General features: G+C 63.7%; 2 protein-coding genes across 2 annotated transcripts; both read left to right on the plus strand.

The window, feature by feature from the left end:
• Positions 1-5: 5 nt before the first annotated feature.
• LOC102420007 (cysteine and histidine-rich protein 1) lies at positions 6-9,365 on the plus strand (the record flags this gene model as incomplete). The annotated part of the gene is made up of 4 exons (XM_006107569.3): positions 6-47; positions 5,833-6,071; positions 6,701-6,912; positions 8,348-9,365. Coding segments are annotated over 4 exons (885 nt in total), but the record flags the coding sequence as incomplete, so codon positions are not given.
• Positions 9,366-12,520: 3,155 nt separating this feature from the next.
• Positions 12,521-23,894, plus strand: TONSL (tonsoku like, DNA repair protein). The gene is made up of 26 exons (XM_006107563.3): positions 12,521-12,632; positions 12,722-12,817; positions 12,968-13,110; positions 13,836-14,019; positions 14,353-14,482; positions 14,695-14,866; positions 14,945-15,059; positions 15,543-15,688; positions 15,778-15,930; positions 16,009-16,134; positions 16,245-16,428; positions 17,324-17,400; positions 17,509-17,598; positions 17,868-17,940; positions 18,021-18,184; positions 18,268-18,391; positions 18,514-19,247; positions 19,352-19,428; positions 19,784-19,937; positions 20,019-20,097; positions 20,513-20,814; positions 20,955-21,126; positions 21,760-21,935; positions 22,339-22,412; positions 22,758-22,891; positions 23,637-23,894. The coding sequence occupies exons 1-26, from the start codon at positions 12,608-12,610 to the stop codon at positions 23,828-23,830; spliced, it is 4,098 nt and encodes a 1,365-aa protein (XP_006107625.1). The 5' UTR covers positions 12,521-12,607; the 3' UTR covers positions 23,831-23,894.
• The last annotated feature ends 41 nt before the right edge of the window (positions 23,895-23,935 follow it).

Below are 23,935 nucleotides of genomic sequence, written 5' to 3' on the forward strand. Positions count from 1 at the left end.
TGTGCTGCACCGTCTGCCTGGACCTGCCCAAGGCCTCCGTGTACCAGGTAGGGCCGCTGGCCCGACCCCGACCCGGCCCGGCCGGCGCCCCGGGCACCACGTCTCCTCCGAGGCCAGGCCCAGCGGTCGGGACTCCGGCGCCTGTTTGGAAGCTCCTCCTCTTCTCCTCTCAGGACTTTATTTCCTGCTCGAACCCCCTTCTTTCTTGTTCCGACTCCCCTTGTTTCCCGGCCTGGACCTTGTCCCCCGCGGTGTGTCTTCCCCTGCTGCCCCCCGCCTCCCCCGCCCCTCAAGCTGACCCCAGAGAGAGCGGGTGGCGGGCGCCCACCCCACCCCTCCAGAGCTTGCTCCCCGCATTGCTGAGCTCCCTAGACCCGGGAGCTCCTCTGTTCTTTCAGCAGCCACCTCCCCAAACCTGCCCTCAGGCTCCTCCTGCACCCCTTCTTCCTCCGGAGTGGGCCTCCTTTTTTTCTGGAAAAATACTGAGAAGAGAGGGGATGCCTCCCCCATTCCTTCCCCGCATTCGGGTCTGAATGAAGCACCTGCATCGAGCACCAGTCTGGGTCCCTTCCTAGTCCGACCCGGTGCCTCTTGAACATGCTGTGCCCGGGTCTGCTCCCAGCCCTGCTCCCGGCCCTGCTCCCGGCCCTGCTCCCGGCCCTGCTCCCGGCCCTGCTCCCGGCCCTGCTCCCGGCCCTGCTCCCGGCCCTGCTCCCGGCCCTGCTCCCGGCCCTGCTCCCAGCCCTGCCTGCCTCACCCGGACCGGTTTCCTAGGCTACGCGCTCTAGGGGGTCTGTCCACCCTCCTCCTGGCGGCTGTGTTCCGGCTTCTTACCCGGGTCAGGGCAGTTCTGGAGGGTACCCAGAGTTAGTGTACAGGGTCCTGCCCTCTGCTTTGTCTTTGTCTCTCTCCACCTGAAGCCCTCCTCCCTCTCTCTCTCTCTCTCTCTCTCTCTCTCTCTCTCACACACACACACACACACACACACACACACACCTGTCTGTCCGTCCCAGCCCCCTGCGCCCCTGTGAGGATTGAAGCAGGTTCCCTGTCACTTGTCTGCACCACAGGAGTTGGGCTTCTGCTCGGACGGGGGGCCTGGGCGAGGGCCGTTGTGATACGCAGTTTGGGGCTAGTCTGGTTTACCGTTTTCCCAGCCTCGGGGTCTCATCCTTTCTGCTGTGCCTGCCGCGTGGTTGCTTAGGAGGCCCTGGCCTGCCAGAGAGGACGTGGGTCCAGTTCTCAACCCTCCCTCCTGGCCAGAGGCTCTGGTAGGGACACTGCAGGCCCTCGGCCTGGTGCCAGTGGGGAGCTTTGCATAACCCCGCAGCCTGGGGGTGCGCCTCAGACTCGTCCTCCTGCCCCTTTTCCTTGCCCAGGACCTTGGGTCCTCCCAGGTGGGAACTTCCTTGGGCCTCCAGTGACAGCCCAGGAAGCCAAGCCCATGGTACGGGGCCCAGGGAAATTTGAGGGCCGCCTCATCCCCCCTCCAGTGAGTAGCTCCTGGTCCACTTAGCACAGAGCTGAGCTCTGCCTGTGGCCGGAGCCGCTGGTGACCAGGCCTCTGAGCCTGGCTGGTTCAAACCGGCCCACACTGTGCTGGGAGCTGAGGACTGTGATGGAGAACGAGGGTGCAGGGGCAGCACTGACCAGCGCCCTCCCCATGGCCTGGACATGAGTAGTAACTCATGGCTTCGCTGAGAAATGTCTGTGCAGCAGGGAGAGCCCCGACGCTGGGCCCCTCGGGGTGATCCCCCGCAGTGACACCTGGGCCTGGTTGGGGTGCTTTCCATCTTGCCTCGAGGCCTGGAGAAAGCCCCAACACATGGGATCAGCGGGAGAGCCCTTGGCACTGTGAGGGCTGACTGGAGCCCTATCCTGGTCAGAACTCACTTTGGCTGCGGGAGACGGGGTGCCTGGTGAGGGTGCGCAGCAGGGCTCAGGCCGCAACCGGAGTGGGAGGGGCCCGAAAGCGGGGGGCAGGAGGGAAGGTTTCTTGGTGACTTGCTGCTGTGTGGTGTCCCATTTCACCCCCACAGTGACCCTGGATGGGGACAGCGAGGGCAGAGGCCATGGGGACAGCGAGGGCAGAGGCCCCGACAGACCTGGTTGGCACCAAAGCTGAGTGTTCTTGGGAGGACCTGGGGCCCAGAGCTTTCTGCATGTCCTGGTCATGCCCACTGCTGGCCACCACCTGTTGGCCTGGGCTCAGCCCTTCCCCTTCTGCGGGCCTTCTTTGAGGAGCAGTGTTGGGCTGGTTTGGGCCACTTTTTCCTGACCCCTTCCAGACCAGGCTCAGGGTGGGCAGCAGCCACACCGTGCCTCTGAGAGCTGTCCCAGCTGGTGTCTGTGCTGCTCCTGCACTGGCTGTGAGGACAACTCCATGGGCCTGGAGTCAGCTGAGTGCTTGGTCCCCCGCGAGCTTGCTCTCTGGCCACCAGACCCCCCTTCCGTCTCCCCAGGGAAGCCTTAGTGGTGGTCAGGGCTCGCCTTGGGCGGGTGATGGGCAATCAGCTGCTCTCAAGTCTGAACCTCAGCCCTGCAGGGCGGCTCTCCTGGCAGGTGTCACACGCCTGGGTCGGGAGACTTGCTGAGGACTGGGCCACGAGCAGCACTGAGGCCAATGGGTCTCGCTGTGGCTAGAGCAGGTACAGCAGGTGCTGGCTTTGATGTTCTTTGTGTGGGTGTTAGATGTGTCCTTGGTGACTGGCCTGACAAGGTATGTGGCCACCTTCCAGAGCCCAGGCAGGGCACTGGGGTAGGCCCCTGGGGTGGGGGCAGGAGGGCTGCACCCTTAGCTCTAGGCCAGGGGTGGGCAAACTTTTTGACTCGAGGGCCACAATGGGTTCTTAAACTGGACCGGAGGGCCGGAACAAAAGCATGGATGGAGTGTTTGTGTGAACTAATATAAATTCAAAGTAAATATCATTACATAAAAGGGTATGGTCTTTTTTTTTTTTTTTTAGTTTTATTCATTTCAAACGGGCCGGATCCGGCCCGTGGGCCGTAGTTTGCCCACGGCTGCTCTAGGCTGTATCTGCTCTGGATGCAGCTGTGTGGTCGCAGCCGTGGGACCAGCCCCTTTGCCAGGGGCACCTTCTCTGGGACAAACAGCTTCTGTGGAGCCACGGCCTGATCCCTCCCTCCCTCCCTTCCTCCCTCCCAGGCTCTCCCCCTGCCCTTCACACGAGGCCCAGTGCATCCTCCACCCGTCCTGACATTAGCTGAGGCCCTGAGCCATGGAGTGTCTGGAGGGAGGGGCCGCGTAGCTCTTTCTCTCCTCCCTGGTGCTCAGCCAGAAAAGCTCCTGTGACCCTCATCAGGGGAAGGAGCTTCCGGGAGGTGGTCCCAACTGGCCCTCTGACCCCTGTGCCTAAGCTCCTGGCCTCAGACCCAGGCCTGTTCCGCCTGGACCCCTTCCACCTGGTGCCCCTCCTGCTCATCTGCACAGGCCCTGCTGCGCCTCCTCTCCCTAAGGCCTCCTGTCTCTGCCCAAACTCAGCTCAGGCCCTGGCCCACGGGGCCTTTTACCTGATTGGTAAAGGGCTCAGGAAGCAGGGCCCGTGGGTGTGGCACAGGCATTGGGGAGCCTCAGGCACACCTCGGAGCAGCTGTGGGCAGGCCTGGGGCTGTAGGCACTGTTCCAAGTAAGTCCAGGTGGGTTTGCCCTCCAAGGCCTGGGGTCCTCCTCCCTGCTCTCGGGCTGTGGCTGGCTGGCTCGTGCTTTTCGGTGAGACAGGTAGCAGAGAGGAGTTTTAATGTATCTGCTTAGGTGTCCAGAGCCAGGGCAGAGAGGGTTCTGGACGGGCCAGATGAGAAGCTGTTTGTGTGGTGGTTGGTCGTGTGCGTTACCTTGTGGTCCAGGCAGCACTTAGTTCTGAGCAATGAGCCTGACTCAGTCCGAGTGACAGGTTCCCACCTGAGTCCTGGCTCTCAGGGTGGCGTGACATCAGGAGCCACTGGCCCAGGACTTCAGGCTGAAGTGTGGCTTTCACCCAAGCAGCTGGGTGCCTGGGACGCTTCGGTCTCTCCCAAACCCCTTGATCAAAGAGGGGAGGACATTGGCGGAGCATGGGGGATATGTGGTGCCCAAGGCCCTGCTGGGCCTGGTGAGGGGGACCTCCCGTGGGGCTGAGTGGCCCTTGTGGGTTTGGTGCCCCCAGCTGTGGCTGCTCAGCAGGAGGCGTCCAGACCTAGAGTGGCTGGCGCGGGGCCCGGGCCCAGGGGTGTCTCCATGTTGGTGTCCAGTTGGCCTTACTGAACCAGGTGCTTTGGGGCTTGGCCTGAAGTTTCCTCCCGTTACCAGGTGGTCAGTCGGTCCTCTGGGCAGGGACAGTGCTCTTCCCGAGGCTGCGGCAACACCGGGCTCTGTTGGCTCAGGCCCTTGCCGAGAGGAGTGTGATCTGAGCCCTTGGTCTGCGCCTCCCAGGAGGTGGCAGGGGCCTGGGGCATGTGTCCCCCACTGACCCCCACTCACCACTTCTCTGGTTCTCCACTGATCCCTGTGGGTGGGCAGGACAGACTGCTTCTGGGACCAGCCGTGTGTCCAGAGCGGGACGGGCTAGCCCCTGCCAGATCTGCTCCCCCAAGACTGAGCCAGCCAGCTCCCCCCATTTTACACTGACTGAGAAAGTGAGGTTTGCGTGCAGATCGTCTGTGATGCTTGTGTGGGCAGGATTCTGTTTGCCCCAAGAGGACACTTAGCATAAGTCTTTTATTTTTTAATTTTTTATTTATTGATTTTAGGGAGAGAGAGAGAAGCATCAATTTGTTGTTCCACTTATTTGTGCATTCATTGGTTGATTATTGTATGTGCCCTGACCGGAGATCGAACCTGCAATCTTGGTATATCAGGACGACGCTCTGACCAATTGACCAACCTGGCCAGGCTCAGCTCAACTCTTTATTCTTGTACCTCTTTGGCTCCTGTGTGTGCCTCTCCTTCCCCTGCACTGAGCCTGTGGAGGCCCAGCCCATGGTCCACCGTGCCTGGTCTCGGCACCACGTGGGTGCTCAGGTGTGTGGAACTAGTGAGAGACCCGAGAGAGGAGCTGAGCTGGCAGCCTCCTGTCCACAGGCTCAGGGCCTCAGTGGGGGTGGCAGGTTGCTGTAGGCAATCTCTGGGCCTCAGATCTTCAGGTTCAGAAACGGAGCGGTGGGGTGGGGGGACTGGCTCTTACCCACAGCAGCAACATGTCCCCCTACCCTTTCTCCCCACCCATTCCCACCTCCCTCTGGCATGCACTGGCCATGCGCCCTTGTCCCAGGCTAACTTGGCCTCCCCACCTGCATCAGCTTTTGCCACCAGGTCTTGGGAAGGCACCTGCAGGTAGCCACCGTCACTGGGTGGGTGGCAGCTGCCTGCTCACCCTGCCCATCAAGGAGGCAGAGGGGAGGGACCAGGTCCCAGCCCCAGCATGAGGTGGCCCTTCTGAAGGCCAGGGAGAGGCACACCTGCCTTGGCACGGAGCAGCATCGGCTGCCCCTCAACAGCTGCTGGCATAGCACCCTTGCCAGGCTCCCCACCAGCAGGCCTGCCTCGGTGATGAGCCGGAACCTCTGCAAGCTGCCGCGGGCCACCCTGGAGACCAGCTCACAGAGCCGGCTGGCGGTTTCAGCAGGGCTCTAGGGAAGAGGCCTGACCCTACTAAGCAGTGTTCCTTTGGGTGCTGAGCACCAGCGCGCCCCTCCCCTGCCTCTGTTCATGGCAGCCCCTCCTACGGCTCGAGCCCCTCAGGGTGGCTGGCCTGGCCCTGGCGGAGCTGGCGGGCAGCGTGTATGTGTGCGCGAGTCCACAGGTCTGTGAGCTCATCTCCCTTTCCTTCTTCGCAGTGTACTAACGGTCACTTGATGTGCGCTGGCTGTTTTATCCACCTACTAGCAGATGCCCGGCTGAAGGAGGAGCAGGCCACATGCCCCAACTGTCGTTGTGAGATCAGTAAGAGCCTCTGCTGCCGCAACCTGGCTGTGGAGAAAGCCGTGAGCGAGCTGCCCTCCGAGTGTGGCTTCTGCCTGCGCCAGTTTCCCCGCTCTCTCCTGGAGAGGCACCAGAAGGAGGAGTGCCAAGACAGGTAACCGCCTGGCTGCAGGCCGCCTGGGGCAGACCAGGCCTCAGCGTGCAGCATGCTCTGGCTGGTCCTTGTTGCCTGGGCCTCGCGTTCTGCCCTTGCAGGGCTGGGCCAGCGTGAAGCTGCTCAGGATGCAGACCCTGCAGTGGGTGGGTGTGGGGCCCCACGGAGGGTGGGAGGCTTGGATCTGTACACAGTGACTGTCTGGACATCACCCTGGTTCTCTAGGGTGCTCTGGATGTGTGGTGGCCTCTTAGAGGCTGTCCTTGGCATCCCTGGGACCAGGAGAGAGTGGCCAGCTCAGGAGGTCTGGGGTCTCGGTGTGAGGCACCCCAGCCCAGTCCTGGCCACTCCGCAGTCCCCAGCAGCTGGGCCTGGACAGAAGCCTCACTCAGAGTGAAGCTGGACCAGGTCCGGGATAGTAGTCGGCAGCCACTATCTCCAAGCAGGACAGAGACCCCACAGCAGTGGGTGTGAGTGGCTTGTGCTCACACAGCTCCTTCTCTCCGGCTTACACTCTGGCCTCTTCCTGGGTGGCGACACACTGAGTGTGTGCTTCGGGGAGCGGCTTGTGTGCAGCTGAGTGGAGGCCTGAGGCTTAGGCCTTGACCATGGTGCCCCCTCCCCCACAGGGTGACCCAGTGCAAGTACAAGCGAATTGGCTGCCCGTGGCACGGCCCCTTCCATGAGCTGACTGTGCACGAGGCTGCCTGTGCCCACCCCACCAAGACGGGCAACGAGCTGATGGAGATCCTGGACGAGATGGACCAGAGCCACCGCAAGGAGATGCAGCTCTACAACAGCATCTTTAGCCTGCTGAGCTTCGAGAAGATCGGCTACACAGGTGAGGCGTCCGCCACCCCTGCTGGCCACAGAGCCTGGGGCTGGCAGCTGGGAGCCTGGGAGCACTGGGCTCTGGGCAGGGGCACAGGCCAAGCCAGGCAGCTGGGCTCTGAACAAGCTCCTGTTGAGTGGAGGACACCTTGGGGGAGAAGATGGACCAGAGGCTGAGCAGGGAGGAGCCCAGGCAGGACCTCAGGCACCTGCAGGGCTCTCACAGGCCCCTCCCACTCGTCATCCCCACCCTGGCCCTGCCACCTCAGCAAGGTGGTGTCCTCGCTGTGTGGGGGATGGGCAGGGGTGTCTCGGGGGCCCAGGAACTGGTGGCCTGCCCCGCAGAGCCAGGGGCCAGAAGAACTCTCGTCATGTTGGGTCCTGCATGTGGGTGTGAGGCTGCAGTGGCCACAGAGCTCCTAAGGCCACAAGAAGATGCTCAGGGCCAGGGCTTCAGAACAAGCTGAGGGTGCCCAGCTCAAAACGCAGAGCTGGAATGGACACCAGGGACAGGCAGGCTGGACCGCATCCGGGCCCACTGGATCTCCTGGGCTCTCCTGGCCACTGCCTTTGGACGTGCTGGGAACAGGAGCCAGGCCAGAGCCTGGTCTAGACACAGAACAGCCAGAAGCACCTGCTGATGCTGGGGCCGCTCAGGGAGACTCCAGCCTCTACTGCCCAGCCCATGCCGGCGGCTGGCTCAGAGCACCAAGGGCGGTCGCTGGCAGCCAGTCACACCATGCTGCCTGGACTGGGCCTGGCTCAGTGTGGGCCTGCACAGGCCGAGAGGCTGAGGGCCTGGGGCCTGGTTAGTTGCAGCCTCAGTCTCCCTGGTGGGCGCCGCGGCACCAAGAGTCCAGGCCAGACCTCGGTGTCTGGGCAGGCCAAGGCGTCGTGACTTGGGCAGTGGCAGGGCAGGGAGCCCATCCACGCAGGAAGGACTGGCCGCCTCTGGAGGGACAAGCCGGCCTTGGGCACGTGCTGTGCTGAGGACTGTGACAGTAGAGCACAGCAGTGGGCCGCATGCCAGCGCTCGACTCTGGCCGGATGCCACGCACTGGCCTGCCTGCCGGCTTTCTGGCAGCTCTGTATGGAACCAATAAAGTGCACTGTTCTCAGAACTGCATCCTGTCTGTGTGTCTGCTTACCATGGCCCGGGGGCGGGCGGGGGCCAGGAGGGAGGCCAGGGGGCGGGCTGGCCACCCACCTCACTGTCTCTGGACTCCCTGCAGCTAACGCGTGTCACTTCTCTCCCCAAAGCTTGTGTGTGCCTCCATTTGCCATAATTGCCTTTGATTTGCCTTGTGACAAGTAGAGCACCCGTGCCCTCCTGGTAAGTTGCCTTCCTCCCTGGCTGAGCCTGTGTCCTCGGCTGGTCGGAAGGCTCCGCTACCAGCCCAGCCCACCCTGACTGCCGGCTCTGTCCGGCCTGTCTGTCTCCACAGAGGTCCAGTTCCGGCCGTACCGCACGGACGACTTCATCACGCGCCTATACTACGAGACACCGCGGTTCACGGTGCTGAACCAGACGTGGGTCCTGAAGGCGCGAGTGAACGACTCAGAGCGCAACCCCAACCTGTCGTGCAAGCGCACGCTGTCCTTCCAGCTGCTCCTCAAGAGCAAGGTCACAGCTCCCCTGGAGTGCTCCTTCCTGCTGCTCAAGGGCCCCTATGACGACGTGAAGATCAGCCCTGTCATCTACCACTTTGTCTTCACCAATGAAAGCAACGAGACGGACTACGTGCCACTGCCCATCGTGGACTCCGTGGAGTGCAACAAGCTGCTGGCCGCCAAAAACATCAACCTGCGGCTCTTCCTCTTCCAGATCCAGAAGTAGGCGCCGCTGCGCTGCCCACACCTGCCTGGCTGCGGCTTTGCAGTGCTGTCTGACCATTTCAGCAGAGGAGGAACAGACGTGAACACGGGAAAGTCTGCATGCGTGTGCGAAGGTGTGAGCGCTCACCACCTGGCCCTCCACCTGCCTCCCTGTCCAGGGCATGGAGGCTGGTTCAGGGACACCGCAAGGCGAGCTCAGCAGACTTGCCGGCCTCTGCCACTCGGCGAAGCGCCCCACCTGCCCTGGGCCGCACACAGCTCCTGGGCCGGGCTCGGGCGCTGGCTTCAGACAGCATATCTGATTGCAATTAAAAAGGCACCTTGTTTCCTACTTTCTGTTTTGTTCAAGGGTAAGGTGTGGCTGTGATTGGACAGTGGGGAAACTAGTGGGCCTGGGGGTCAGAGCCACTCATCCCTCAGTGTGCCCCTAGGAGACACGGAGATGCTGCTTCCTCCACCATGGGCCTCAGCAGGGGAGTGGACAGGGGCAGGGGTCTCATAGCAGCCTCAGCGCACCCCCCAGCCACTCCAGGGAGGAGGACTTGGCCACCTGGGCTCAGCGGATGTTTCGGAATGCAGGGTGAAATTCTGTCTCTTCCCAGGAAATAAATGAAATTCTTTATAGGCTCCTCTGTAAGTTATGCAAATTTAGCAAGAGAGAATCTATTTTCTGTATTCAGCTTTGAGGGTGAAACACCCTGAGGCTGTGAGGAAAGCTCTGGGAGCCACTGGTGATGGCAGAGCCTGGCTGGTTGAGGGTCAGGTAAGCCAGCTGCCCCAAGCTCTCGGGACCCGTTGCTAGTCCTGTGTCTGGGACCCACTGTGGAGGTCAGCGCCTGGGCAGTGTAGTTTCTCACCGGAGAGAGGCGGTCCCTTCCTAGCCTTGACTTTGCTGCCCCCGCCCCTGCACACACACACACACACACACACACACACACACAGGCCTCACGACCCTGCAGCCCGGCCCGTGAGCATGCCCGGTGTGCGGGCCTCAGGGTAAAAGCAGCCCTGTCTGGAGGATGCTGGGACCCTCGTAGCTACTGGAGAGCCCCCCCGCCCCTTTGTTAAGGAGACACGGCTTTTCATTGTTTCGATACCAAAGAACCGTTTCCTTTGCCCCCGTCAGGCCCACCCTGTGCCTCAGAGCAGTCCTATTGCTCTGACCCCACAGGGCTCAGTGGGCAGTGCAGCCACAGCTTGGCCTCTCTCAGGCTCCTCCCTCTCCTGGCCCTCAACTCGGTTCTCCTGCCAGGCTGGCTCCCCGAGCTACTCTGAGGAAACTATTTGGCTTCCTGCTCCAAGCCCAGGGCATGGGGTTTTGGGGGGGTCGCTCTCCTGCAGATGGCCTGGTCACTGAGGGTACCAGGAGGTACTCTACAAAGGACCCCACTGCAGCCCCTCCACCCCCTTCGATCTCAATTTGAACACACCCTGGGGTGAGTCCCACTGTCCTCAGGCTGCCCCCCACCTGGTGGGCGAAAAGGAGACTTTCAGGTAGATGCATGTCAGGTGTCCTGTGTGTAGGAGATTGTGCTATGTCCCCGCATCTCGGCCTCTCTTAGGGACCGACACCCTCTCTAGTTTCTGGATTTCCAAGTGATGGTGCTGTGAGGGCATCCAGGCTGGGATGGGGCTTCCCAGTTAGTTGTACCTGGGTGGTTTGTGTGAGATTGAGTCAACAGAGGGAAGCCCCAGTGGCTCTCCTGGGGGCGGGGGGCAGGGTGGGAGAGGGCAGGTTTCTGTGCAAGTGAAGGAAGGTATATGGCTGCCTGGGACCAACAGCCTTGTGTGTGTGGCAGAAGGGTCCACCACACGAGAGGGCTTACAGCCCACATTGCCTGCAGCCAAGGGTGGGTGAGGAAGTGGGACTGCGCCCAGAGGGCCCTCCCTGTAGGAGGTACAGGTATGTCTGGGTTGCCCAAGAGGACTGCTAACACCTCCCAGCCCTGTGATGTCACCTTGCAGCCAGGAACCCTGGTGAGTTTCAGCTCCCATGGGGTTGCCACAAACCTGTGGCATCATCTCTCTGGGCCACTGATTTACAGAGACACCAGTGGTCTGTCTCCAGGACCCCCTGCCATCTTGGTTGGCATCCTGACCTGAGCAGGTGGAAATGCCACCTCTGCGGCTGTGGGGGCAGCCGGGCAGTGCAGACCCAGCTGCCCGCTCCTCAACCCCACTCCCTGCGAACACTCCATTCTCAGTTCACCTAAAGTGAGACATTGCAAAGATAATAAAACTAACTTTTTAAGAGTGGAGTGAGAGGTGTTTTTACCACTGTTGGAAATGACTTCCATGTCACTTTTGTGGTCTGCGTTCTCTTTGGATATTTTCTGTATGTAACTATAGTTTTAAAAAAATTCCAACCCATGTTTTGTCTGTGTTTCTTTATGAGAAGACCGCCTCATGGGCTTCCCTGGGCTCTGCTAGTCTCCCAGCCAGGGCCTGTGGCCTCCCCACCTCAAGCCTCCAGCACCACCTTGTATACACATATCCCTGTCTGATCAGTGGGGAAACTGAGGCATGGAGCAGTTGGGTCCTCTGAAGGGTAATCGGGCCCCAGGACCTGGGCTGCCCTGAGAATGCTGGTGTTGCAGGGGGAGCCCGGCCACACCTTTCCAGCAGCTCTGTCCATTCAGCTGAGCCAGTCTCCTTCCTGGCCTTGCTCCCCCATAACCAGGCCTGCCTGGGTTCCCAGCGGAGCCCTGCACCCTTCAGAAGAGGAGGAGGGTCTCCAGGTCTAACCTCCCACCTCTGGCAGCTCCTCAGGCTTGACCTCGCCCCCACCCCTATGGCCTAGGCCCTAGGCACTGGCCCAGGGTAGCCTTTCTTGGACTCAAGGACCCATCTGCCCTCCACATCACTCCCTCCTTAACAGGCCTTGTTGTCCACCACTGGGTGCGGCTTTACCCCACTGGGAGTCTTCTGATTTCCACAGAGAAGAAACATGCACCCCTGCCTGTGTGGGTCGGTTGGTTGGGCGTCATCCTGTGCACCAGGAGGTTGCCAGTTGGATTCCTGGTCAGGGCACATGCTGGGGTTGCGGGCTTGATCCTCCGTAGGGGCCATGCAGGAGGCAGCTGATCAATGTTCCCTCCCACATTGATGGTTCTCTCTCCATCTCTCTAAAAACCAATGAACTGTTCTTTTTTAGAATAATAAACACGTCCATCTCCCACTCCTTCCTTCCATGCCTCCTCTGGGGCCTTTGGGATGCCAGCCATGGCACCCGGTGCCCTGGGCATGGCATGGGGCAGGGACTGAGCCCCAGGCGTGGCAGGTGCTGGAATCTCCTAGCCTGGGCCTGGATGCACCAAGCCGGAGCAGCCAGCACCGCGCGGGGCAAGTGCCACTCCTGCCGCCTCTCAGCACAGCCTGGATCTGCAGCTCTAACGGAGAAATACCTCCCTCCCCCGGCAGCACCGAGTTTGAGTCTCCAAAAGGGTCGGTAGTGCAGCCACATTCAGGGCTCGTCGGACCACGTGGATGTGCACAAATTCTCAGCCTGCCGATCACAGATCACCTCCTGCATGAGGACAGTGCCCCCTTAGGAAAATTCGCACCTGTGGTTGGTTTGCTGTGTGTGTGTCGGGGGACGTCTGCGGGGCCCGGGCGGCAGCGGGGGAACCTCCGCATCCAAACGACCCTGAGTCCTGGCAGGAGGCCGCCCTCTCGCGCAGCTCTTCCCGCCCAGCAGCAGCCAGACTACAGCTCCCGGGATGCTTCGGGCGGCTGGACTACACTTCCCGGGATGCTCTGCGCCGCGCGGGGGCGGTGCTGGGCTTGCGCAAGGGCCAGGGACCGGGCTGCGAGAGCGCGGGAAGTCCGGATTCTTCCCGGCGGCTGGATCTCTGCGCGGTGTCCGGACTATGAGCCTGGACCGCGAGCTTCGCCGTAAGTTCCCGGGGCAAGCGCCCCAGTGCGAGGGCCGGGGGCGGGCCCGGGCGGAGAGGCTCAGCCTCCCGGCCTCGTTCTCTCTGCAGAGCTGAACAAGGCCAAGGCCAGGGCTCAGAACAGCGGGCAGCTGCGCGAGGAGGCCGCCCTCTGCCACCAGCTCGGGGAGCTGCTGGCCAGCCATGGTGCGTGTCTCGCGCGGGGCCGGGTGGTGTCCACGGCTGGGGCCCGGCGAGCTCGGGGGCCTGGGGACCCGGGGCGGGTGCGGGGAGCCTTGTCGGGCACAGCCCTCGGCCGACCGCCCGGCCTGCTGAAGCCCGTCCGCCTGCACCCAGGCCGCTACTCCGAGGCCCTGCAGGAGCACCAGCAGGAGCTGCGGCTGCGGGAGAGCGCCGAGGACGCCCTGGGCTGCGCCGTGGCCCACAGGAAGATCGGGGAGCGGCTGGCGGAGATGGAGGACTACTCGGCCGCCCTGCAGGTGGGCGTGCCCACCCAGCACCCAAGCTTGCCAGACCCAGTCCTCCCGGGCCTGCTCTTGGCGGGGGGGGGGGTCCCCTTTCTTTTCTTTTTATGTGTTTTTATTGATTTAGAGAGGAAGGGAAAGGAAGAGAGAGAAACATCAATGGTGAGAATCAGTGATTGGCCGCTCACTGGGGATCGAGCCCACAAACAGGGCATGTGCCCCAACCAGGAATTGAACCGTGACCTCCTAGTTCATAGGTCCACGCTCAACCACTGAGCCACGCTGGCTGGGCAGGGGTCCCTTTCTGAGAACAGAGGAACAGCCTACTGTCCCAGCCTCTGGCTAGAGGGGGACATACTGCGACTGGGCGGGCCTGTGCCAGTGGATGGTCACCTGGTCCTTGGTGGCTGCACCATCATCTCTTCTGGGAGCTTGGCCCCAGAAACAACCACTAATGAACACATCACTTCAGCTGTGTTTGTGACCTGGGGGGCGAGGGTCAGGATCCACTGTTCACACAGAGCCTGCCCTGGCCCTTGCTGCTGGGGTGCAGGAACCCAACTAACCTTCAGCCTCGTTCCTCCCCCAGCCTGACATTTGCTTGTTGGGCTGTGGGGGGAGGGGTGTTCCAGGGAGTAGGGGGCTCTCCTGTGTAAGCATAGGGACCCCCCGGAGTTGAGTGACATGTGGGGTTTGCTTGAGGCAAGGGTTGGTCACAGCCACTGTCCCTTGCGCCCCAGTACCAGCAGCACTACCTGGAGCTGGCCTGTTCCCTGTCCAACCACATTGAGGTGCAGAGGGCTTGGGCCACCATTGGCCGCACCCACCTGGACGTCTATGACCACAGCCAGTCGCAGGAGGCCCTGCTGCAGGCTCGAGCTGCCTTTGAAAAGAGCTTGGCTATTGTGGATGAGAAGCTGCACAGTGAGTGCCCCGGGGTCCAGCCCGACCCACCCTCTGCCTCCAGAGCTGTAGGTGGAGGAAGTGTTCCCGCCGCCTGCCATCCTGTGTGGTGGGTTCTCCTGACTGGGCCTCCCCTTGGGAGGCTGGGGTCTGTTCTTAGAAGCCCCCTCATGAGGGGACGCCCAGTCTGTGCTCCTGGCAGCCTCAAACCTGGCAATCCGTTGTCTGCTCTTGGTTCCAGCACAACCCCTGGGACCCCCGTGAGAGGCGGGAGGAGGGGTGGGGGATGGGGCCCAAAGCCGGAGACCCCAGTTGGGGTCAAGGCCCTGAGTGTCAGGAGGGGTCGTCTTCCAGGGACGTTGCCCAAGCGAGAGCTGAGTGAGATGCGGGCCCGACTCTACCTCAACCTGGGCCTCACCTTCGAGAGTCTGCGGCAGACGGCCCTGTGCAACGACTACTTCAAGAAGAGCATCTTTCTTGCCGAGTAAGCCTGCCCCACTTTGCCCAGGACGTAGCCAAGTCCCCTGTTGCTAGAGGAACCAGCCCTGGGGGGTGGAGGGGCAGCCTGGTGTGTCTGCCACGTGCCCGGGGAGGAGCTGGGGGCTGCTGGACCGGGTGGCATCCATCAGAAGCCGCACCTCAGTGCTTCGGGTGTCCACGCTGGTGCCTTGGGCACTCAGGGCTCGTCACCCACAGGCAGAACCACTTGTACGAGGACCTGTACCGTGCCCGCTACAACCTGGGCGCCATCCACTGGCGTCAGGGGCAGCACTCCCAGGCTATGCGCTGTCTGGAGGGGGCCCGGGAGTGTGCGCACACCATGCGGAAGGGCTTCATGGAGAGCGAGTGCTGCGTCCTCATCTCACAGGTGCCCTCGGGGGTGCGGGCGCAGCTGCGGGCTGGCCAGGGCCCTGGGGAATGCCAGCTCACCTCCCTCATCCCCCAGGTTCTCCAAGACCTGGGTGATTTTCTGGCTGCGAAGAGAGCGCTGAAGAAGGCCTACAGGCTGGGCTCCCAGAAGCCTTTGCAGAGGGCGGCTGTGTGCCAGACCCTCAAGTATGGTGAGCCTGGAAGGGGACCCCAGGGGCTAAGGGCTCCCCTTCCTTGGCAAAGGGGGCCAGGCATGTGTCCTTGGGGAGGTGGCAGCCCCAATTCCTGTTGGGAGGAGAACCCACTTTTATCTGAGTCTAGAACACAGTGTGTGCAGAGGCCACGAGGATGGTCAGGAGACGCGTTTCCACGTGAACTGGAGACAAAGGCTGTCCCCACTCGGAGTGGACAGGGTGTGTGGCCGGAGTGCCGATGGTGGCGTCAGCCGCCGCTGGCAGTGGTCTGCCTTTGCTGCGAGCCAGCATCATCTGTTAGTTCTTATAGCCCTTGCAACAACCCCCCAGGGCTGATTCTCTGACTGCCCCTTCTTACCAATGGGGCAAACAGAGGCTGGGCGGGGTGGGTGGCCCGCCTGAGGGCACAGGGCTAACCGATGGCAGAGCCGGGCTGGGCCCTGTGTCTGCCGCCCCCTCGCATGAGGCTCTTCCCGGCAGTGCTGGCCGTGGTCCGGCTGCAGCAGCAGTTGGAGGAGTCCGAGAGCAGTGACCCTCAGAGCGCCATGGGCATCTGTGAGCAGCTGGGGGACCTGTTCTCCAAGGCAGGCGACTTCCCCAAGGCGGCGAAGGCCTACCAGAAGCAGGTGCACCCCGGCTGGAGGGGAGGGGAGGGGAGGGACTGCAATGCTCTGGGCCCGGAAGGTGTGCAGTAGCCGCCCTGTCGCATCCTCAGCTGGACTTTGCGGAGCGGCTGGACAGGCCAGGGCCCGAGCTGGCTGTCATCCATGTGTCCCTGGCCGCCACCCTGGGAGACATGAAGGACCCCCGGGGGGCTGTGCACCACTATGAAGAGGAGCTGAGGCTGCGTGAGGGCAACGCCCTGGAGGTGAGCCGCGGCCCCGTGCCCGGGGTCTCTGCACCTGGGCAGCCATCACGGAACCCGTTCATCTTCCTCTTGCTCCAGGAGGCCAAGACCTGGCTGAACATTGCCCTGTCCCGCGAGGAGGCCGGTGACACCTATGAGGAGCTGGCACCATGCTTCCAGAAGGCTCTCGGCTGTGCCCAGCAGGCTCAGCGGCCCCAGTTGCAGGTGTGGCCCCATCCACCCAGCTGGTGCCCTTGTCCCTGCCCTGTGTCTCCCCCGCCCCCCGGGGTGGCTGGCGTCCCTGTGGCCCTGACTGGGTGTCACCTGCTCTGTAGAGGCAGGTCCTGCAGCACCTCCACACAGTGCAGCTGCGGCTGCAGCCCCAGGAGGCTCCTGGCACTAAAGCCAGGCTCCAGGAGCTGCGTGTGGACCAGGACGAGGAGGAGGAGGAGGAGGACGGGGAAGGGGAGGAGGCCAGTGACACCATGGAGGCCAGCGAGGTGGAGCTCTCAGACAGCGGTGAGGCCTGAACGCTGCCAGCGGCCCTGGCGCTTTCTCCCCTTCGCCCGCTCAAGCGGGGCCCAGGGCTGCGGTTGGGAGGATGGGGCCTGATCACAGGTCGTGACAGGAGACGCTCCGTGCAAGGAGGGTGGCCAGTGCGGTGAGGTGGGCAGAGAGGGGTGCACAGAGAGCCTGGGCAGCTTTGGGACTTCCCGGAGGGTGTGGTGGTGGGAGCTGGTCGGTGTCCATGGGGGAGGCAGTGAGGGTGACCTGCGGAAAGGGCACCTCGAGCACAGGACAGGTGAGAGTGGAGCTCAGCTCTTCCCGGAACACGTGGTGTGGGTTTCCCTGGAGGCCAATGTGGTCAGCCTTGTGGCAGGTGGGCACGAGGGACAGTCTGAGGTGGGCCTGGGCTGCACCATCTCAGGGCAGTGGGGGCAGGAAGGGAGGGCTGGGCTAGGAGGAGTGGCTCAGTGTTGGATGTGAGAGGCTCTCGGCGAGTGTCCCGGGCGGGTGGGAGGTTTGGGCCTTGGCTGAGGGGCTGGCTGGGTGTTGCTGGGGCGGAGGTGCAGGGAGCCACGGGCAGGTGTGGCAGGACCAGAGACAACTTCAGGCAGCGCTGTTCAGGCCGTCACCGGTCACCTGGTTGCCGTGAGGAAAGACCAGAAGGGGCCGGAGGCAGGAGCAGAGTGAAGGGGGGAGGGGCGCAGGGCGCAGGGAGAGGGAGCCTGGCTCAAGGACAAGCTGTTTGTCTGTTTGTCTTAAGGACAAGCTGTCTTTAATGTGAGTGTGACTTGTCCTAACAAGGATGTTTCTCAGTGGAGGGAGGACACACCGCAGCATGGGGTCTGGGTGGGGGCGAGAGGGCTGGGTGGGGTGGGCTTGCTCACCGGTGCCCGCTCGGCTGTCACAGAGGGCGAGAGCCAGTCCCAGGACCTGGAGGAGGAGGAGGAGCTGCGAGGCTGCCTGGGCCGGCAGCAGGTGAACAAGGTGAGGCCCATGGCGGGTGGGGGGTCCCTCTGGGGCTCACCAGCGTGGCCTGGTCCCCTCTGCTTCTGCCCCCAACACACATCTGTTCTGTGGTGCCTGTGCCCACAGTGGAACCGGCGTAACGATGTGGGGGAGACCCTGCTGCACCGAGCCTGCATCGAGGGCCAGCTGCACCGCGTCCAGGACCTTGTGCGGCAGGTGGGCCTGCGACCGTCCCTCCACCCTGTGGGTGCAGCAGGGACTCTCAGGGGGTCCACTACCTGCCCCGAGGGGAGGGGAGGCAGCACCGCGCAGTCCCTCCGGGTGGCGCTCTGCCTCGTGTGGGAACCGGCCAGGCCAGGCTGCTGATGGACCGTGGGACCCGCTCCGGTGGGACCCGGGCCCTGGCCCTCCTCAGGCCTCGGCCCTGAGGGAAGGCCAGGCTGTGGGGCACTCGGGGTCAGGCTCCTTCCCATCCTTGGTCACAGGGTCACCCCCTGAGCCCTCGGGACTACTGTGGTTGGACACCCTTGCACGAGGCCTGCAACTACGGGCATCTGGGTGAGCGTGGGCCAGGGGTCTGTCACACACAGGGGTCCGAGCAGGGCGCTGGAAGTTGGCTCACGTTCCCCGTCCCACAGACATCGTCCGCTTCCTGCTGGACCACGGGGCCGCCGTGGACGACCCGGGCGGCCAGGGCTGCGAGGGCATCACTCCCCTGCACGATGCTCTCAACTGCGGCCACTTTGAGGTGGCTGAGCTGCTCATTGAACGGGGGGCGTCGGTCACCCTCCGCACCAGGAAGGTGAGTGGGGACCGGGGCCAGGTGGGCACGGCCATGGAGGTGGGTCTGTTCCCTCCGGCCCTGCTCAGCTGGGTGCCACACAGGGCCACAGCCCGCTGGAGACGCTGCAGCAGTGGCTGAGGCTGTACCACCGGGACCTGGACCGCGAGACACGAGAGAAGGCTGGCGCCATGGAGAGGAGGCTCAGGGAGGCCGCCTCGGGCCGAGGCAAGCAGGGACCCCTGCCCGGGACACCCCCCACCTGGAGCGCTTCCTGGGCCTCGGGCATTTTCACGTGGGCGGCAGGGATGTGCAGGGCCCACCTCACTGCAGACTCCATCTCCCCACAGCTCCCCACAGCCCCCTGGCTCCCCGGAGCCTCCCAAGTGACCATCTATTTGACCCTGAGACCTCTCCTTCCTCGAGCCCCTGCCCAGGGCTCCCAGAGGCCTCTCAGGCTAGTGCCAGGGTCTGCGAGGCACAAGCAGTGCCGGCTGTGGCCAGGCCGCGGAGGAGCAGGCACCAGCTGGCCAGCAGCAGCAGCTCGGAGGGTGAGGACAGTGGGGGCCCACCTGGAGCCCCCCAGAAGAGGCCTCGGCACTCCGCTCCAGCACAGCGAGCCGGGGCCTGCACGCTTGGCCGTGTCAACAATAGGAAGGTGGCAGCAGCTGGCCGGGCAGCCTACTGTGCAGCCATTCGAGGAGTGGGCAGTGCCCAGAGCTGCCGCCCCAAGCCTGGCCCACCTCGGGGCCCGGGTGAGGCCCCCACTCCCACGGCAGCGCTGATCCCTGAGGAGGAGTGTCTGGCCGGGGCCTGGCTGGAAGATGACTTGCCGCTGACCCAGGGCCGCCGCCCACCCCACCCCCAGAGCCGTGGGCACAGGACCAGGCGCAGTGCCTCGGAGTCCAGCAGTGACGAGAGTCCTGTCAGGCCACGGGCCCAGGCCAGGCAGAGCCAGCTGTCCCGTCTCAGGAGTTGGAGTGCCGCGGTCCGAGCAGGTGCAGACGGCAGCTCGGCCATGGAGCCCTTGCGGAGCCCTCACGTCCCTGGCAGCGGGGACACCCCCGCAGCCGGCCTTTCCTCGGTGGGTGCGCAGGCCTGGCGCAGAGCCGGCCCCTGGCTCGGGTGGGGTGGGGCAGGGTCGGGGGCTGTTTATTCTGACTCGGCTATCCCTCTGCCCCCATCCAGGGGCCTGTCCTGCCTCCTACCATCCGGGTTCGAGTTCGTGTTCAGGATAACCTTTTCCTCATCCCTGTCCCACACAGGTGAGGCGACTCGGCTCCTTCTGTGCCCCTGTGGGCTCTGCCCTGTGGCAGCCGAGAACCCTGGTGTTTGTGCATCAGGAGGAGCGTATCACCCTGCTGGCCCGGGGGCCTGGTAGCTGGGGTGGGGCCGCAGGCAAGGGCGGGGGCTCTTCTCAAGCATAGGCTGGCCCTGGAGTGGCCAGTGAGGTCCTGTGGCCCCTGGGAGGGGTCCGGGAGCTGGAGGCGGCTTGTGGGGAGGGGAGGAGCCAGGCGAGGGAGCTTTCGCCCCAGAGCTTGAGGGTGAGCCCGGGGGCATTTCCTCAGCTGTGCAGGGATGTGGCCAGGTCCAGGCTCAGCGCAGCCTCTGGTCCCACAGCAAGGAGGCCCACTCTGTGGCCTGGCTGGCCGAGCAGGCCGCCCAGCGCTACTACCAGGCCTGCGGGCTGCTGCCCAGGCTCACACTACGAAAGGAGGGGGCCCTGCTGGCCCCGCAGGATCCCATCCCCGATGTGCTGCAGAGCAATGAGGAGGTGAGTGGCGGGAACCAGGCCCCGAGTGTGGGCGTCCCTGGTGCTGGGTTCCCCAGGGCTGCCTACCTATGGTGCTTTCAGGTGTTGGCTGAAGTGACCTCATGGGACCTCCCCCCGCTGACCGACCGTTACCGCAGGGCCTGCCAGAGCCTGGAACAGGGTAAGGGCCCAGGAGGCCCACAGTGGCCTGGGTAGAGGGGCTGGGCACGTGGGCTCCACCTGTTACTGCCACTGCCAGGTCCCCAGGTATCCACACCTGTCCTTGGGTTTTCCTCCCCTTCCAGTGCCCCTACTATGAGCAGTATGTGGGGGAAGCTGTGTGGGGTGAAGGTGGGACCTTGTAGAGACCTCAGAGCTGAGAGGCTGGGCCGGGCCAGAAGTCTGGCACCTCTGGGAGCCGCCAGGCTGAGAGGTGGGGAGGGCCTTCCTGGGCAGATACAGGTCTGCACACCACCAGCCTGCATGGGGCCCACCACCGGCTGGGAGCAGGTGGGCTCGGGAGTGAGGAGGGCTGTGCAGGTTTCAAGGGGCAGACAGCCCGGCTCTGGCCCTGGTGACACCACGTCCTCTTGCAGGGGAGCACCCGCAGGTGCTGCAGGCCATGGAGCGCCAGGGTGTGGGCCCCTTGTTCAGCGCCTGCTCCCTCGCCCTGCGCCAGGCCCAGCTCACCCCCTTGCTTCGGGCCCTCAAGCTGCACTCGGCACTCCGGGAGCTGCGCCTGGCAGGGAACCGGTTGGGGGATGGCTGTGCCACTGAGCTGCTGGCTGCCCTGGACACTTTGCCTGGCCTGACCCTCCTCGACCTCTCTTCCAATCACCTGGGCCCTGAAGGCCTTTGCCAGCTTGCCTCCGGTTTGGTGGGAAAAGCCACCCTGCAGGTAAAGGCATGGGGAGCAGCAGGCCAGAGATGGGTGGGAAGGCACACCTGGGGTGCTGACTGGTGCCCAGCTCGGGGTGGGGGGGTGTGGGGGGGGCGGGCAAGGACATCAGATCCTATGGGGGGCCTGTGTCTTCCCAGAACTTGGAGGAGCTGGACTTAAGCATGAACCCCCTCGGGGATGGCTGTAGTCAGGCCTTGGCTTCGGTCCTGCGGGCCTGCCCTGCACTCAGCACTCTGCACCTCCGGGCCTGTGGCTTCGGCCCTGGTTTCCTCCTGAGCCACCAGGCAGCCCTGGGCCGAGCCTTCTTAGGTGAGTGTGAGCTGACCACACGTCCACTCCCTGGCCCAGGGTTCCAGTTGCCATCAGTAGGGCGGGTCCAGGGACTCGGAGAGCCTTGAGTAAGAGGGGCCTTGGGGCATCAGCCTGGCTGCTGGACGCATGTAGGTAGACAGACATGGTAGAGGCATCCGGTACTTTCCCAGCCAGATCGTACCACAGGGCAGAGTCCCAGCCCCACTGCTCTCACCAGCTGTTCCGTGGGCCCAAATCATCCCCCGTACACCCAGCAGGGCCGCAGAGCCAGTCTCAGCACTTCCCAGAGGGCCTTTCTGCAGCGGTGGTGGGGCTGTAGCAGCAGTGGGGGAGGGGTCTGGGGTTAGGGCAGTAGAGGAGTGTTCCCCGGCCCCACCCACACATCCTGCCCAGGGCCTATCTCAGGCGACCTGGGTGTCCTGCGGTGGGTCAGGGCAGGCAGAGGCCAGAAACATGGGGAGAAGCTGGGCTCAGGAGTCTGACCCACCCCCTCCTCCCCCCCATCCCCAGGCAAGAGGCCTGTTCCCTGTGCACCAGGTCTCGGTGACAGCTCCCCAGAGGGTCCAGGACTCTGCAGCTGGGCTGGGTGGTGCTGTGTAGGGCTGACAGCGCTTCTGGCCCCTCATTCAGATGCCAAGCACCTGAAGACACTGTCCCTGTCCTACAACATCCTGGGCACCACCGCCCTGTCCCAGACCCTGCAGAGCCTGCCCGCCCAGACCCTCCTGCACTTGGAAGTCAGTTCCATGGTGGCCAGCAAGACTGACCCGGGCCTGGTGGAACCCGTGGTCAGATACCTGACCAAGGTACATGGTTGGGCCAAACACCGAGCCATGGGAACCCTGGGCCACCCGGCCGACCGAAGCCTGGGCAGGGGCAGGGGCTGGGAGAGCGTTGCAGGTTCTGAAGAACAGCCGTGGGGGGAAGCTCCCTGACCTGGGCTGTGGATCCCAGGTGGCCCCCTGGCCCCCAAGCAGGTCCAAGGGAATGTCAGGCCTCCCAGTGCTCTCTCTTGGGGGTACTTCCAGGCGGGGCGGGGTACCCATGATTCTCAAGTCATCCTGATCTGCAAATTGAGGGGATATTGCTTCCCTCTGATGCCCCTCACCCCAAGAAAGACGGAAGTTGTCTGCCCTCCGCTGTGTGGGCCTCTGGGAGGCAGGGAGGACAGGCACCCGCTCACTGCAGCCTTGGGCCTCTGCTGTCTAGGAAGGCTGTGCCCTGGCACACTTGAACCTGTCTGCAAACCACCTGGGTGACCAGGCAGTGAGAGACCTGAGCAGGTAACACCACCCTGCCCGTGCCCCGCTTCCTGAGGGGGTTCTGATCTCCTGGCCCAGGAGCCTTGGGTTTGGGGGGGCACTAGTCAGGCAGGAAAGGGGAGCAAAGGTGGTGCCAGCTCCCTCCTGAATGTGCCCCAAGCCTGGTCACTACAGCCTTGGCCCCTGGCAGTGCCCTGACAGCTGTGGAGGAACACCTGTGCCTGTGCCTGTGCCAGGCTGGGGGCAAGGCCTGTTGGGCTTATTAGCTTGGCCCCCAGAGCAGTGGGTTTGTCTGGAGCAGCTTTCCCTAGTGATGGGGGCCTCCCTCCCTGGAAACTGACCCCTTCACTTCTTCCCTCACCCCAGATGTCTCCCTCTTTGCCCCTCACTTGTCTCACTGGACCTGTCTGCCAACCCCGAGATCAGCTGTGCTGGCCTGGAGGAGCTCCTGTCTGCCCTGCAGGAGCGGCCCCAAGGCCTGAGCTTCCTGGGCCTGGCAGGTGAGCTCTGGGGATGGTGGCCACACCTACCACACCAGGGCTGGGGACACCGCTTCCTCCTCAGGGACCGGCCTGCAGCCCAGGTGCCTCCTTTGAAGGGGCTGGCACTGCCACTGGCCAGAAGTTGAGGGTGGGCTGGGCCCCTTGCAGCTGACACAGGACAGGTAACTGGAAGGGGGAAAAGCTGCCACTAAGGGACCTGCCCAGTTCTTGGCAGGGGCTCCTGTGGCTTGTTCTCACGGTGGGCATGCCTGCAGGACCCAGAGCTGTCTTGAGGGTGACCCAGGGGAGACCGCCCAGCAGCCTGGCACATTCAACTGGGGCAGGACGCTCAGCTCTGCCCTCCAGCTGGAGGGGCTGGGAGTGGGGTGCTCAGGGGCCTGGTTCTTCCTGCTCCTCCAAGTGGCAGATCTCCCACCTGGCCTCCTGGGGTTCCACCTTCAAGCCCCTGAGACTCACAGGCACCCCTACTGTGCGCACGTTATGGATGGAAAGACCCAGGCATCGTCATGGACACCCGGAGGCACAGATGTGGACGCAGTGTTTATTTCAGCCACCCTCCGTCCTGCCTGGCCGCCTGGGAGAGCACACCCTTCCTCCAGCGGCCCCCACCTCTCGGGGCACCTGGTCACCAGGAAGGAGGAAGCATATGCGGGCTGGGAGCACCCTGGGGCCCGGCTCCCGCGGGGCCGCCTGGCTTTGCGGGGAGCAGCTCCCTGAGGCCTGCTCCCTTCTCCCCCCGCAGGCTGCACTGTCCGGGGTCCCCTCGGCCCCGGCCTCTGGGACAAGATCGCCGCGCGGCTGCAGGAGCTACAACTGTGCAGCAGGCGGCTCTCCGCCGAGGACCGGGCCGCCCTGGGCCAGCTGCTGTCCGGACAGTCCGACCCCGCCGCCCGCACCCTGGACCGAGGCTCCCGGCTCTTCTTCCGGCGTCTCTGACAGCCGGCGCCGCCCCGTCCCCCGCAACCTCCCGCGCCCCCAATAAATCGCTGCTGCCGCCTCACCTGGCTACTGAGAGGGGGGCGGGGGCGGGGCAGTGCGGCC

Source organism: Myotis lucifugus, unplaced genomic scaffold (genome assembly GCF_000147115.1).
Source record: "Myotis lucifugus unplaced genomic scaffold, Myoluc2.0 scaffold_1259, whole genome shotgun sequence".
NCBI classification, from domain to species: Eukaryota; Metazoa; Chordata; class Mammalia; order Chiroptera; family Vespertilionidae; genus Myotis; species Myotis lucifugus.